We start from the raw sequence: 16,289 nt of genomic DNA on the forward strand, positions 1-16,289 counted from the left end.
CTATATTTGTCTTTTTTTAGGTGGCTAAAATACGCGGTGCTGCTGACCTCCGTCTAACGTTACGTGTGATATATTGACTAACGTAACCCTGCTTAAAAAAAATCACTGAACAAAAAGTATGAATAAGGTAGTGAACTGCAACAGATTCCCGTGTTTGCAATAACGTTATAACGTTAGCAGTGAGTTTACAGCCTCTCTGATTTAACTACACAGCAAATAAAAGTCACGTTACTTAGCCAATAAACGTTATCTTACATTCAAAACTTACCGTTCTTTGTGCAACTTCAAATGCCGGACGAAGTTGGAAGTTGTTGCCTCTCCATCAGTAATTTTCGAACCGCATGTGTTGCATACTGCAAACCGTTTTGTGTTGACCACCTCGTAATTTTTATACCCAAACAAAATTATTTTATGTATCATTTTTTGTTCACTGGCGTGTGGTTTGGACATGTCTTCTTCCTTGGTTGTCCTGCAATTTGATTGGATGAATGCTGTGTGATGAAAACAAAGTAGATCTAATTTGATTGGCTGTTGTACTGAGACCACACCAGCTGACACACGCAACGCTGATAGACAAGTACACAATGAAAAATACGGAGCGCTCCCGAATAACTTTTTCATCTTTGGGTTTTGGGGAAAGTAGCAAGTCATGTCAAGTCATGTCAATTCAAAAGGCTCAAGTCCAAGTGAAGTCACAAGTCATTGATGTTAAAGTCTAAGTCGAGTTGCAAGTCTTTTTACATTTTGTCAAGTCGAGTCTAAAGTCATCAAATTCATGACTCGAGTCTGACTCGAGTCCAAGTCATGTGACTCGAGTCCACACCTCTGCTAGTTTCTATGTACCGTATTTTTTGGAGTATAAATCGCACCGCAGTATAAGTCGCACCTGCCCAAAATGCATAATAAAAAAGAAAAAAAACATATAAGTCGCACTGGAGCCCGGCCAATCACATTTTTAATCAGATTAGTCACTTTTGAGTTTAGATTATTCATAATTAATCGCAGTAAATGACTTGTTAGTTTAATTTAAAGGGCACCATTGGGATCCATTGTTTAAATTTGTTTTAACTAGAGATGTCCGATAATATCGGCCTGCCGATAATATCGGCCGATAAATGCGTCAAAATGTAATATCGGAAATTATCGGTATCGTTTTTTTTATTATCGGTATCGTTTTTTTTTTAAATTATTAAATCAACATAAAAAACACAAGATACACTTACAATTAGTGCACCAACCCAAAAATCCTCCCTTCCCCATTTACACTCATTCACACTCATTCACACAAAAGGGTTGTTTCTTTCTGTTATTAATATTCTGGTTCCTACATTATATATCAATATATATCAATACAGTCTGCAAGGGATACAGTCCGTAAGCACACATGATTGTGCGTGCTGCTGGTCCACTAATAGTACTAACCTTTAACAGTTAATTTGACTAATTTTCATTAATTACTAGTGTCTATGTACCGTATTTTTCGGAGTATAAGTCGCACCGCAGTATAAGTCGCACCTGCCCAAAATGCATATTAAAAAAGAAAAAAAAACATATATAAGTCGCACTGGAGCCCGGCCAAACTATGAACAAAACTGCGACTTATAGTCCAAAAAATACGGTAACTGTTTTTATATAGTTTTACTTTCTTTTTTATTCAAGAAAATGTTTTTAATTTATTTATCTTTTTTTAATCATTTTTTTTTAAAAGTACCTCATCTTCACCATACCTGGTTGTCCAAATTAGGCATAATAATGTGTTAATTCCACGACTGTACATATCGGTTGATATCGGTATCGGTTGATATCGGTATCGATAATAAAAGAGTTGGACAATATCGGAATATCGGATATCGGCAAAAAGCCATTATCGGACATCCCTAGTTTTAACTATTGAATGAACCTAAAATATGACTCCTTTTATCTTTAGGAAAAAATTGGACACAATGCATTGTCAAGCTTATGAGATGCGATGCAAGTGTAAGCCACTGTGACACCATTGTTCATTTTTTAAATGTTTTTATTTTTTATAAATAGCTGTGATGATAATGTCAATGAGGATTTCTAATCACTGCTGTTGTTGATACTATTCATTTTTGTGTGACTACTTTTGGATTATTTTGTGTCACGTTTGTGTGTCCTCTCATTTGCTCTGTTGATTGCTATTCTGAATGTTCCTGGGCCAGGTTTGGTTTTGGAATTGGAATTGTATTATTAAAGTATTAAAGTATTATTATGTATTATTTTGTTGGATTGATTAATAAAAAGAAAAATTAAAAAAAGGGCACCTTCGAATAATTTTGTCTTTTCTGACTTATAATACATATATAAGTATATATATATATATATATATATATATATATATATATATATATATATATATATATATACATTATATATCATATACTGTATACCGTATTTCCTTGAGTTGCCGCCGGGTATATAGTATGCACATACCTAGAATTACCGCCGGGTCAAACTCGTTTCGCAAAATAATTAGCGCATGCTTAGCATTACCGCCGGGTCAGGATTAGCACTGGGTCAAACTCGTTTCGCAAAATATTATTTTTATTAGCGCATGTCTACAATTTCCGCCGGGTCAAACTCGTTTCGCAAAATAATTAGCATATGCCCAGAATTTCCGCCGGGTCAAACTCGTCACGTCACGAGTGACACTTCACCTGTCATCATTTTCAAAATGGAGGAGGCTGGTTTCAATAATTTAAAATCGCATAAAGGGAAGAAGATAAAGAGCTTTTGAGTAGGATTTAAGGTCCAAGCTATTGAATATGCTAAAAAGAACAGTAAGCAGCTATGTTTTATTAATATACCGTAGCTGCGTGTGTCAAATATGAGTCATTAAATGACTCCCGCCTCCTGGTGGTAGAGGGCGCTAGTGATCCTTCTTGCGACTACTCGGCTGCAGAAGAAGTGACAACAAGCAGCAACAGTGAGCAGCGATCGTTTATTTTTTCCTCTCGCTTGCACTTTTAAAATGTAGGATTACATATCTAAAATAACAGTTTTCTAAACTGGACTTTCAATCGAAGCAGGAGGTAATAATTAAAGGAAGATCTCCATCGAGACAGAGAGACTTTTAAAACTGAAGAAAGATAAGGAAGACTTCTATAAACAAGTTATCGATGCTTTTGGTCAGAGAGAGCTGTGCATGGACCTCATTTATAAGTAAAGGTAAGGCCATAATAAGTTTTTTTTTTATTAAATGTGCTTTTCATGATGGTATCCTTACATCACACTCAAAGCGCAGGCCTAAATTTACCGCATGCCTTTGGTAAGTGCCGGAGTGAGAAGAGGTTTTAGATTAATTACCGCCCCGGCGGCAATTCAAGGAAATACGGTATATAATATGTAAATAGTACATATATGTTATATTTTATATTGCTACTATGGTACATTTTTAGTCTACTTTGTACCTGCATTATCCTTTCCATCCTTACACTTTCCATCCTTTGTAACCGAGCTACTTTGTGAAAATGATTCCCGAGCGCGGCCGTCGCTGCTGCTCACTGCTCCCCTCACATTCCAGGGGGTGGACCAAGGGGATGGGTCAAATGCAGAGGATAATTTCACCACACCTAGTGTGTGTGTGAATATCAGTGGTACTTTCAGTGGTCTGATAGTTTATATATCAATGATAAAATCTTAACATTGCAACACATGCCAATACGGCCGGGTTAGCTTACTAAAGTGCAATTTTAAATTTTGCACGTAATATCCTGCTGAAAACGTCTCGGTATGATGACGCCTGTGCGTGACGTCACGGATTGTAGAGGACATTTTGGGACATCATGGTGGCCAGCTATCAAGTCGTCTGTTTTCATCGCAAAATTCCACAGTATTCTGGATATCTGTGTTGGTGAATCTTTTGCAATTTGTTCAATGAACAATGGAGACAGCAAAGAAGAAAGCTGTAGGTGGGAAGCGGTGTATTGCGGCAGATGTTGTGCCGGATAGCGCACCCCCGCCGTAGAACGCACCCTTTGACTGTTGTGCCGGATAACACAGCCGGTGTTTCATTGTTTACATTCCCGGAAGATGACAGTCAAGCTTTACCATTGGCCTGTGGAGAACTGGGACAACAGAGACTCTTACCAGGAGGACTTTGAGTTGGATGCGCAGACACGGTACCGTGAGTACGCATGCAGCTGCGGCTTCCAAACATTTGATCGATTGCCCGTACGTGCGTGCCGCTATGTGCATGTCACGTACATAACTTTGGGGACTTTGGGAAAACATATGTGCTGTATGAACTTTGGGGAGGTGAACGGTACTTTGGGCTGTGGGATTGAGTGTGTTGTGCAGGTGTTTGAGTTGTATTGGCGGGTTATATGGACGGGAGGGGGGAGGTGTTTGTTATGCGGGATTAATTTGTGGCATATTAAATATAAGCCTGGTTGTGTTGTGGCTAATAGAGTATATACAGTATATGTCTTGTGTTTATTTACTGTTTTAGTCATTCCCAGCTTAATATCAGGTCCCACCCGCCTCTCACAGCATCATTCCTATCTGAATCGCTCCCACTGCCCTCTAGTCCTTCACTCTCACTTTCCTCATCCACAAATCTTTCATCCTCGCTCAAATTAATGGGAAAATCGTCGCTTTCTCGGTCCAAATCGCTCTCGCTGCTGGTGGCCATGATTGTAAACAATGTGCAGATGTGAGGAACTCCACAACCTGTGACGTCACGCTACTCGTCTGCTACTTCCGGTACAGGCAAGGCTTTTTTATCAGCGATCAAAAGTTGCAAACTTTATCGTCGATGTTCTCTACTCAATCCTTTCAGCAAAAATTTGGCAATATCGCGAAATGATCAAGTATGACACATAGAATGGACCTGCTATCCCCGTTTAAATAAGAAAATCACATTTCAGTAGGCCTTTAAAATACAGCAGAAACATACTAAAAAGACCAAACTGTCTGCCTTTGTTAGTTGACTTAAAAAAACCAAACACTGTTATGTTTTTTTTCTGATTATGGACCGTACATAGCTTGAAGAAAATTCTCTGTGCTTGACTTTTCATTGTGATCCTCTGCCATTTGTGCACCATCGAACCAAATGCATTGTGGCCATTGTAGGACTTTGGATGTCAAATCCTCCTACGCCAAAAAAATGGTTCCCTTTTTACAGATTCTCTACTATTATAAATCCTTTTCTGAATCAAATGTTACAATCTATTGCGTCTTCTGGTCTGAATACAAAAGAAACACTCTAAAATTGTAGGCTTGATTTATGGCAGAATGAATGACACCATTCTTATTTCATATGAATACAAACAAAGCACAAATGTCTGCGTAGTTGTGGTTGGTACAAAGAGGCAAAATAAAATTGTCTCTAATCTCCCAGTAAAGCCACAACCCAGAAGACGAAAGAGGAATACATTTCCTGGAAACTGCTTGGGAAATTATATCTTCCAAGAGCTTTATAAAACATGTGTTCAGTCAGGGTCAAATCAAACTGAGGCATGTGACCTGAAAGTAAATGAAAAGGTTTTCGAAGCTCTGCAGATTTGGTGTTCTCAAGAGAGCAGGGCCGGCTTAGAGAGAGGCACACAAACAATATAAAGTTAAGATGAAAGAAGACTAATTGCTACACGGAGGCTTGTGTTTTTAAGACGAAAAATGTGTGCATTAAATAATTGGATGTCATTATTTCAGCAGAGTGTACCTTCAAAGTGTTCCGCTGGGAACATGTGTCTTTATGAGCTGTGCAAAGTGCAGTCTCTTTGTAAACCACTATGCTTGTTGATAATGTTAACCCAGGGGTCGGCAACCCAAAACGTTGAAAGAGCCATATTGGAGCAAAAATACAAAAAAACACATCTGTCTGGAGCTGCAAAAAATGAAGATCCGTATATAAGTCTTATAATGAAGGCAACACATGACGTAAGTGGCTATATTAGCTATAATAGCCTATTATCAAAATTACTTTAAAAGTCGTATATAAGGGTTATAATGAAGACAACACATGACATAAGTGGCTATATTAGCTATTGTAGCCTACTATCAAAATGACGATGTGCCGCAGGCTGAAGCAAATCTTCGTTGACAGAAATGTTGAATTTTAATATTTACTCTACACATTTTTGCAACGTTAGAAACTAGAGATAACCGATAATATCGGACTGCTTATATTATCGGCCGATAAATGCTTTAAAATGTAATTAAAAAATTAGCGGTATCGGTTTCAAAGTTATCGGTATCGGTTTCAAAAAGTAAACTTTATGACTTTTTAAAACGCCGCTGTGTACACGGACGTAGGGAGAAGTACAGAGCGCCAATAAACCTTAAAGGCACTGCCTTTGCTTTGCGTGCCGGCCCAGTCACATAATATCTACGGCTTTTCACACACACACAAGTGAATGCAATACATACTTGGTCAACAGCCATACAGGTCACACTGAGTGTGGCCGTATAAACAACTTTAACACTGTTACAAATATGCGCTACACTGTGAACTCACACCAAACAACAATGACAGAAACATTTCGGGAGAACAACCGCACCGTAACACAACTATAAACACAACAGAACAAATACCCAGAAGCCCTTGCAGCACTAACTCTTCCGGGACGCTACAATATACACCCCCCGCTATCTCCTCCCCCTCCCCCACCTCAACCCCACCAACCTCAACCTCCTCATGCTCTCTCAGGGAGAGCATGTCCCAAATTCCAAGCTGCTGTTTTGAGGCATGTTAAAAAAAATAATAATGCACTATGCGACTTCAATAATAAATATGGCAGTTGCCATGTTGGCATTTTTAACCATAACTTGAGTTGATTTATTTTGGAAAACCTTTTCACATTGTTTAATGCATCCAGCGGGGCATCACAACAAAATTAGGCATAATAATGTGCTAATTCCACGACTGTATATATCGGTATCGGTTGATATCGGTATCGGTAATTAAGAGTTGGATAATATCGGAATATCGGATATAGGCAAAAAAGCCATTATCGGACATCTCTAAGTATTATAAATCCAGACTCTTAGATAGTAACAAGCCAAAATAAAATCTGTTGTCTCCAGTTAGATGCCTCCGAAGAACAAGGCTTACTCGGCCTGTCAGAAACCTATAAGGATCGTTAAACAAGGGGCAATGGAGGTCCTAAGAGTGTTTCTTCGACAAACCACTTACTTTTCTGTTTTTTAGAGGACAAACGATCTCTCCATAGACGAGAAGCTGAAGACGGGGCTTTGTGAATCTCCAGCTGGCTGTAATCATCTCGGTAAACTTGGCTAAATCAAAGAACCAATCACCGTGTTCAAATACTTGACCGCAGATTACACTAGCGCTTCATCCTTTGACTCGCTCTCATTCGCCTGGCAATTGCATTTCTCAGCTTTGTAATTACGTGTGACATTGTTTAAGATCTTTCCTTTTTTTTTTTTCGCTTAAGAAATCAAACAGGAACCACTGAAGCATAAAAGTTAGTTATTTGGACTCGTTGATGAGGTGTCCCTGAATTTTGAATTTTTTTCCGACTGTGTCGCAACCCCATGAAAGTGTTTAATTTGTCTTTCAAGAACACGTATCATCGAGTGAACCTAACGGCCAGCAAAAAAAAAAAAAAAAAGAAAAAAAGTAGAAAATCACTGTTGGTAATTTCAGAGTTACAAAATTGGGTTTGTTCAAGCGTGACACAATGTCACATGGCATCGGAAGGTAAATAGAGAAAATGCTCGGTTTGTGTGTTTACCTTGCAGATGAAGCTTGCTCTCTGGGCTCTGCAGAAGGATGGAGCTCACAGAGTCCAGATTGTCATAGCTGCTGCATCCCAGTGGGCCTGTCCGTGTCTCGGTCACCTATAAAACAATTAGATCCCCTTTGAAAACAAATTACATTTGGGGAAAATTACATTTTGGCTGAGATGCTAGCGTTGCAATTTGGGCATCGAGTATTGGTCAGCAATGAGAGCCAGGTCTTACAGTGCACACTTTTTACACATTTTGTTATGGTACTAATCCCAAAATGGAATAAATTCATTTTTGTCCTCAAAATTCTACAGACAATACCCCATAATGACAAAGTGTAAAGTTTGTTTTCTTTTCAAATTTATAAAAAATAAAAAAAATAAACTGCAGAGGTCGCTTCCTAGCGGTACCACTGACATATACTTCACAGGAACCAAGCGTGCCGGTTTTCACGATGTTTTAATAATAATGTTTCACCAAAAGTTTTCTCTCCAGTAGAACGTGACTTTTCAGCCACATCCGTATCCTCTCTCCCCTCCTGCTCCCGGCCGCTTATTGTTAAAGACGACAGATGATTAGATTAACACGTACCACCTGTGAAATCTAATCACCTGCCAGCTGTGTCTCGCCGTCAGCACTGCCACGCCCCCGTCTGATGGTGCTCGGTCCTCAGCACCATGGACAGAATTTTAGTATTAAGCAAGTGCTGTGAATACGTAACGATCACATGTACATACGTATTCACAGCACTTGCTTAATACTTTGTTGTTGCACCTTTGACAGCAATTACAGCCTCAAGTCTTTTGGAATACGATGCCACAAGCTTGGCACACCTATCTTTGGGCAGTTTTGCCCATTCCTCTTTGCAACACCTCTCAAGCGCCATCAGGTTGGATGGGAAGCGTTGGTTTTCATCCAGGATGTCTTTGTACATTGCTACATTCATCATTCTTATATCCTGATTAGTCTCCCAGTTCCTGCCACTGAAAACCATCCCCACATCATGATGCTGCCACCGCTATGCTTCACTTTCGGGATGGTATTGGCCTGGTTTCCTCTAATAATGATGCCTGGCATTCACGCCAAAGAATTCAATCTTTGTCTAATTAGGCCAGACAATTTTGTTTGTCATGGTCTTCCAGGTGCATTTTGGCAAATTAGTTTACTCAGGAATAGCTTTCTTCTGGCCTGTATACCATACAGGACATACCTTAAAGAGGAACGCTGTAGCTCTGAGAGAGTGACTATCGGGTTCTTAGTCACCTCCCTGAATGCGGCAATGTACAGAGACATCCTAGATGAAAACCAACGCTTGCCATCCAACATGATGGAGCTTGAGAGATGCTGCAAAGAGGAATGGGTAAAGGGGAATGGGAATGCCCAACCCTCCCGAATTTTCCGGGAGACCCCCGAATTTCAGTGCCTCTCCCGAAAATCTCCCGGGACAACCATTCTCCCGATTTCCAGCCGGACTTAAGGCACGCCCCCTCCAGGTCCGTGCGGATCTGAGTGAGGACAGCCTGTCGTCATTGATTGATTGATTGAAGCTTTTATTAGTAGATTACACAGTACAGTACATATTCTGTACAATTGACCAATAAATGGTAACACCCGAATAAGTTTTTCAATACAATACAACATCCACTTGGCCAACCAAAAAGTAACCACAGAACACTATACCGTATAGTGTTTTGTGGTTACCTTTTGGTTGGCCAAAGGTTTACATTGTATTGCGCACCCTGGCGGCAAGTGTGGGAGTCGGTTCTGAAGTATGAAGGAAAGAGACGTAACTTTGTCACCTCGCCTGGTTATTGACTCCAACCCAGAATATTATACTGCCCATACCTACGCTCCTTCAAAGGCTGTGCTACTGGCTGAAAAGCATTGCACTTTCAAATACAACAATGAGTAGAGAGGAATGTTATGTGTGTGTAAATGTGTAAATAAATTAACACTAAAATTCAAGTACTCCTACCGGTCGGAGGTGTTTAGGGCACGTCCGATCGGTAGGAGGCCGCGGGGAAGACCCAGGACACGTTGGGAAGACTATGTCTCCCGGCTGGCCTGGGTACGCCTCGGGGTCCCACAGGAAGAGCTGGACGAAGTGGCTGGGGAGAGGGAAGTCTGGGCTTCCCTGCTTAGGCTGCTGCCCCCGCGACCCGACCTCGGATAAGCGGAAGAAGATGGATGGATGGATGGATGAAATTCAAGTATATATTTTATTTATATATATATATATATATATATATATATATATATATATATATATATATATATATATATATATATATATATATATATATATATAGTATATAATAAAATACACACATATATATATATATATATATATATATATATATATATACAGTATATAATAAAATACACACATATATATATATATATATATATATATATATATATATATATATATATATATATATATATATATATATATATATATTTATATATATATACATATGTATATATATATATATATATATGAATATATACTGTATATATATATATATATATATATATGCATATATAGTGTATATATATATATATATATACAAATATATATATAAGAAATACTTGAATTTCAGTGAATTCTAGCTATAAATATACTCCTCCCCCCTTAACCACGCCCCCCACGACCCCGCCCACCTCAACCCCCCCAAAAATATCCCGTATTTGGAGGTCTCAAAGTTGGCAAGTATGCTGCCTAAGCTTGTGGCATCGTATTAAAAAAACAAAAACCTGAGGCTGTAATTGCTGCCAAAGGTGCATCAACAAAGAAATGAACAAAAGCTGTAAATACTTAAGTAAACTTGAATTTTTAATTTTTAATACATTTGCAAAAATTGTCATTATGGTGTATTGTGTGTCGAATTTTTAGGACAAAACTGGATTTATTCCATTTTGGAATAAGGCTGTAACATAACACAATGTGGGAAAAGTGTGCTGTGAATGATTTCCCGATGCAATGTACATTCAGATTTCCCCAGAACTGTCTAAATGTTAAAACGCCATTTACTATTTTTGAAGCCCAGCTTATTAACAAATAGTTCAATAAGAGTCAAGAGAGAATCTTTTTTTGTTGTATTTGTGTGTTGCAAACTTAGGGAATAATTCCCTTGACACAGGATTTAAATGAGTAGTAGATAGTAGTTTAGGCTCTTTTTTTTTTGGTTATTGTGTACTATTGACTTTGTTTTGCTCAAATAATTTATTGTACTGTAATTAAAAATTAAAAAATGAATATGATTTTGTTACTCTGTCAATAGCACCCAGTATAAATAAATTGTGATCGATATCGGCCAATTTTACTCAACGAGGATCAGAAATCAACAGCATAAAACCCTAATCGGACAATATCCATCTCTAAAATATGAACAGGATATGTGCAAATGTTTTTGATGAGGATTTCAAAATTAAAGTGAAACTTTTATGGAAGTGCACTACAGTGTAAAGAAACCTGCTATTTATATACAAGCTTAAACAATTGATATTTATATACTACTGTGGGGGAAGTGTGGCCAGCGCGCCTGCAGGAGCAAAGGTCACCGCCTCTGTCTATGGTGCTGAGGACGAGCACCATCGGATGGGGGCGGGGCATGTGCTGACGGCGAGACACGGCTGACAGGTGATTCGATTTCACAGGTGGTACGTGTTAATCTAATCATCTGTTGTCTTTAACAATAAGCGGCCGAGAGCAGGGGAGGAGAGAGGATACGGACGTGACTGAAAAGTCACGTTGTACTGGAGAAAGAATTTGACAAACAATCTATGCACAATAAAACTTTGTTAAAACTGCACGCTTGGCTCCTGTGCCGTGTCTACAGTGGAACTGCTAGGAAGCAACTTCTACAACTACATTTCTAAATCTAAAATTCTCTAAGTAAAATTTTTATCCTCCCTCTTGAATTGAGAATAGTTGGGAACCGGAATGGAAACAAGGAACCAGAATCGTAATCGTTCACATTCAAATTATGCCCACATGTACCCTCAGTGTTGGATCATCGTTCCACACATGGTTTGTGACCTATGGACAATTTTGCTAGATGGCAGCCATGTTTTTCAACAAATCTTGCTCATATTTTGAAACACAAATTTTGTGGTTATTGGGCTAAAAAACCTGTGTAAGAAATGTCAAGTCGATCAGAATTTTGGTGGTCAAATTAGGGGGTTTTATGACAGTGCCACCATGTGGTGTATTTGTCAGATAAATTATTCATCAATATGCACTAGTGTTGTCCCGACACCAATATTTTAGTACCGGTACCAAAATGTATTTCAATACTTTTTGGTACTTTTCGATACTTTTCTAAATAAAGGGGACCACACAAAATGGCATTATTGGCTTTATTTTAACAAAAAATGTTACGGTACATTAAACATATGTTTACTATTGCAGTTTGTTCTTAAATAAAATAGTGAACATACAAGACAACTTGTCTTTTATTAGTAAGTAAACAACAAAGGTTCCTAATTCATACTTGCCAACCCTCCCGGATTTTCTGGGAGACTCCCGAAATTCAGCGCCTCTCCCGAAAACCTCCCGGGACAAATTTTCTCCCGAAAATCTCCCGAAATTCAGGCGGACCTGCCCAATCACGTTATAACTGTAGAATGATCGAGAGCGAATTCTTGGTTTCTTATGTGGGTTTATTGTTAGGCAGTTTCATTAACGTCCTCCCAGCGCGGCAACAACACACAACTACAGCAGTCATGTTTTTGTCTACCGTAAAGCAGTTCGTCTGCCGTAAACAGCAATGTTGTGACACTCTTAAACAGGATAATACTGCCATCTACTGTACATGCATATGTGACATTAACATCTACGGCTTTTAGAGAGTGCAGTGCACAACTGCGCACACAACAAGGAGACGAAGCAGAATGCATCATCAGAGAGGGTGTTCAGCATGGTTAGAAAAATAGTGACAGAGAATAGTACAAGGAAGGACAATTCAACCCTTAACTCAACAATGAGTAGATGAGTGTTATGTGTGTGTATATGTGTAAATAAATGAACACTGTAATTCAAGTATTTCTCTTATTTATACATATATATATATATATATATATATATATATATATATATATATATATATATATATATATATATATAGCTAGAATTCACTGAAAGTCAAGTATTTCTTATATATATATATATATATATATATATATATATATATATATATATATATATATATATATATATATATGAAATACTTGACTTGGTGAATTCTAGCTGTAAATAAACTCCTCCCCTCTTAACCACGCCCCCGCCCGACACCCCAAATCACCTTTATCGTCAGTTTTTAAGCCAAAACGCGTCCGTTCTCCTTTTTCTGTCTACACACTGTCTGCTTGTAAGTACTCTGTGATTGTGCGCTGCCGAACATGCTCCTCCGCTTGTAAACCAGCAATGACACGACGTGACGACGACGGGAGGCACTGGGGTTGGGGGACCTGTACTTTTTAGAGGCGGTATACTACCGAATATGATTAATTAGTATCGCGGTACTATTCTAATACCGGTATACCATACAACCTTAGTATGCACAGTAGGGGTGCATGTTTTTGCTGAATGTTTGCCAATATTTGTATGGTGATACATTAACAATAACAGTAGGGACCACAGCATTATTTCTGTACATATTTAAATTGAATTAAATTAAAATGTCCATTAAATGACCACTGAGGACAATGGTATGTTGTTAAATATTATAAGTGTATGTTTAAGTATTATTCCAGACACATTCCAGAAAGATGAATCCATTCTTCGACATTAAACCGCTGGCAACAAGCCTAACTTGCCACTAAGGATGGGCCTAAAACACTTTTATGGGGGGCATAAATGGACATTTTTCTCAAATAAAAGCCCACGCCAAACAACCTCGCCAAGACGTATAACAATCGCTGCCGAGGCCCAGCCTTGAACTGCTGTCGGAGGAAATAATAGAGCCATTCCGATGTGAAGAGGCTGCCTTAAATGTATACCGTTAACATTGGAGCGCTCGGAAAGGTTGTCCTTAAAAAGGAATGGGGGACAATAAACTATCGTCTGCACCTATTGACAAGTGGCTAAATGTAGCTTTAAAAAGGTTGCAAAGGAAACAATAAGGGTTATCATGGACATACAAATGCTTTGGAATGATTGTGTAATGCTGGCTTACACAGTATATGTTGTATAACTTAAAATATGGAACTACAAACCCTGTTTCCATATGAGTTGGGAAATTGTGTTAGATGTAAATATAAACGGAATACAATGATTTGCAAATCATTATCAACCCATATTCAATTGAACATGCTACAAAGACAACATATTTGATGTTCAAACTGATAAAACATTTTTTTTTGCAAATAATCATTAACTTTAGAATTTGATGCCAGCAACACATGACAAAGAAGTTGGGAAAGGTGGCAATTAATACTGATAAAGTTGAGGAATGCTCATCAAACACTTATTTGGAACATCCCACAGGTGAACAGGCAAATTGGGAACAGGTGGGTGCCATGATTGGGTATAAAAGTAGATTCCATTAAATGCTCAGTCATTCACAAACAAGGAAGGGGCGAGGGTCACCACTGTGTCAACAAATGTGTGGGCAAATTGTTGAACAGTTTAAGAAAGACCTTTCTCAACCAGCTATTGCAAGGAATTTAGGGATTTTATCATCTACGATCCGTAATATCATCAAAAGATTCAGAGAATCTGGAGAAATCACTGCACGTAAACAGCTAAACCCGTGACCTTCTATCCCTCAGGCTGTACTGCATCAACAGTGTGTAAAGGATATCACCACATGGGCTCAGGAACACTTCAGAAACCCACTCTCAGTAACTACAGTTGGTCACTACATCTGTAAGTGCAAGTTAAAACTCTCCTATGCAAGGTGAAAACCGTTTATCAACAACACCCAGAAACGCAGTCAGCTTCGTTGGGCCTGAGCTCATCTAAGATGGACTGATACAAAGTGGAAAAGTGTTTTGTGGTCTGACGAGTCCACATTTCAAATTGTTTTTGGAAACTGTGGACGTCGTGTCCTCCGGACCAAAGAGGAAAAGAACCATCCGGATTGTTATAGGCGCAAAGTTGAAAAGCTAGCATGTGTGATGGTATGGGGGTGTATTAGTGCCCAAGATATGGGTAACTTACACATCTGTGAAGGTGCCATTAATGCTGAAAGGTACATACAGGTTTTGGAGCAACATATGTTGCCATCCAAGCAATGTTACCATGGACGCCCCTGCTTATTTCAGCAAGACAATGCCAAGCCACGTGTTGCATCAACGTGGCTTCATAGCAAAAGAGTGCGGGTACTAGACTGGCCTGCTTTAGTCCAGACCTGTCTCCCATTGAAAATGTGTGGCGCATTATGAAGCCTAAAATACCACAACGGAGACCCCCGGACTGTTGAACAACTTAAGCTGTACATCAAGCAAGAATGGGAAAGAATTCCACCTGAGAAGCTTAAAAAATGTGTCTCCTCAGTTCCCAAACGTTTACTGAGTGTTGTTAAAAGGAAAGGCCATGTAACACAGTGGTGAACATGCCCTTTCCCAACAACTTTGACACGTGTTGCAGCCATGAAATTCTAAGTTAATTATTATTTACAAAAAAAAAATAAAGTTTATGAGTTTGAACATCAAATATCTTGTCTTTGTAGTGCATTCAATTGAATATGTGTTGAAAATGATTTGCAAATCATTGTATTCCGTTTATATTTACATCTTTCCCAACTCAAATGGAAACAGGGTTTGTATAACAGGCTTAATGCAAAAAGTGCTATTTAGTGGTTTTGAATCCAAACCAACACAAAGATATAAATGCTAGCAAAGAAAAGTTTGCAAGATTTGTGAGACGCTTTACCCCCGTCTTTAATGTTGATCTTGCACCAGATGGTGTGCTGACATGCAAGAAATTAGACAGATGCATTTCTTAGCTGCGGCATCAGGTCGTTAAGGTGGGCGGGGGATGCAAAATCAAAATTAGGCGGCGGTTGCAACTCTGAAGGAGAACTCTGGTAGACTGGCATCGGATGCCACGACAGGCTCGTGTGTTTTATCACTTTTACTGCGGCAGGAATGTGGGAACGCATTGGTGTCAATAGAACGGATGGTTCATCGCGGGGGTGCTAAAACGGAAGCGGTTTAAGAAAGCTAAATTAACACAACATAAATTGAACACCTGCCTATTGTTGGAATAATCCCCATCCTGTGCACTTTATTACTATTGCACTGCAAAAAGTGAGTGTTCAAAAACAAGAAAAAAATATATAAAAAAGTTTCCTGCTGGCCCCACTATGGACTGGACTCTTACTATTATGTTGGATCTACTATGGACTGGACTCTCACACTATTATGTCAGACCCACTCGACATCCATTGCATTCGGTCTCCCCTCGAGGGGGGGGGGGGGTTACCCACATATGCGGTCCTCTCCAAGGTTTCTCATAGTCTTTCACATCGACGTCCCACTGGGGTGAGTTTTTCCTTGCCCTTATGTGGGCTCTGTACCGAGGATGTCGTCGTGGCTTGTGAGACACTTGTGATTTAGGGCTATATAAA

The 16,289-nt window shown here is 39.0% G+C and overlaps 1 protein-coding gene across 3 annotated transcripts in view; it reads right to left on the reverse strand.

The window, feature by feature from the left end:
- brinp1 (bone morphogenetic protein/retinoic acid inducible neural-specific 1) overlaps positions 1–16,289 on the reverse strand; it is a 498,298-nt gene that overhangs the window by 85,631 nt on the left and 396,378 nt on the right. For all 3 annotated transcript variants that reach the window (XM_061927310.1, XM_061927308.2, XM_061927309.2), the window contains exon 5: positions 7,719–7,824. In XM_061927310.1, the coding sequence (XP_061783294.1) occupies positions 7,719–7,824 (106 nt within the window). The remainder of the gene's footprint in view (positions 1–7,718; positions 7,825–16,289) is intronic.

The sequence above is a fragment of the Nerophis lumbriciformis genome, linkage group LG32 (genome assembly GCF_033978685.3).
Source record: "Nerophis lumbriciformis linkage group LG32, RoL_Nlum_v2.1, whole genome shotgun sequence".
Lineage (NCBI taxonomy): Eukaryota > Metazoa > Chordata > Actinopteri > Syngnathiformes > Syngnathidae > Nerophis > Nerophis lumbriciformis.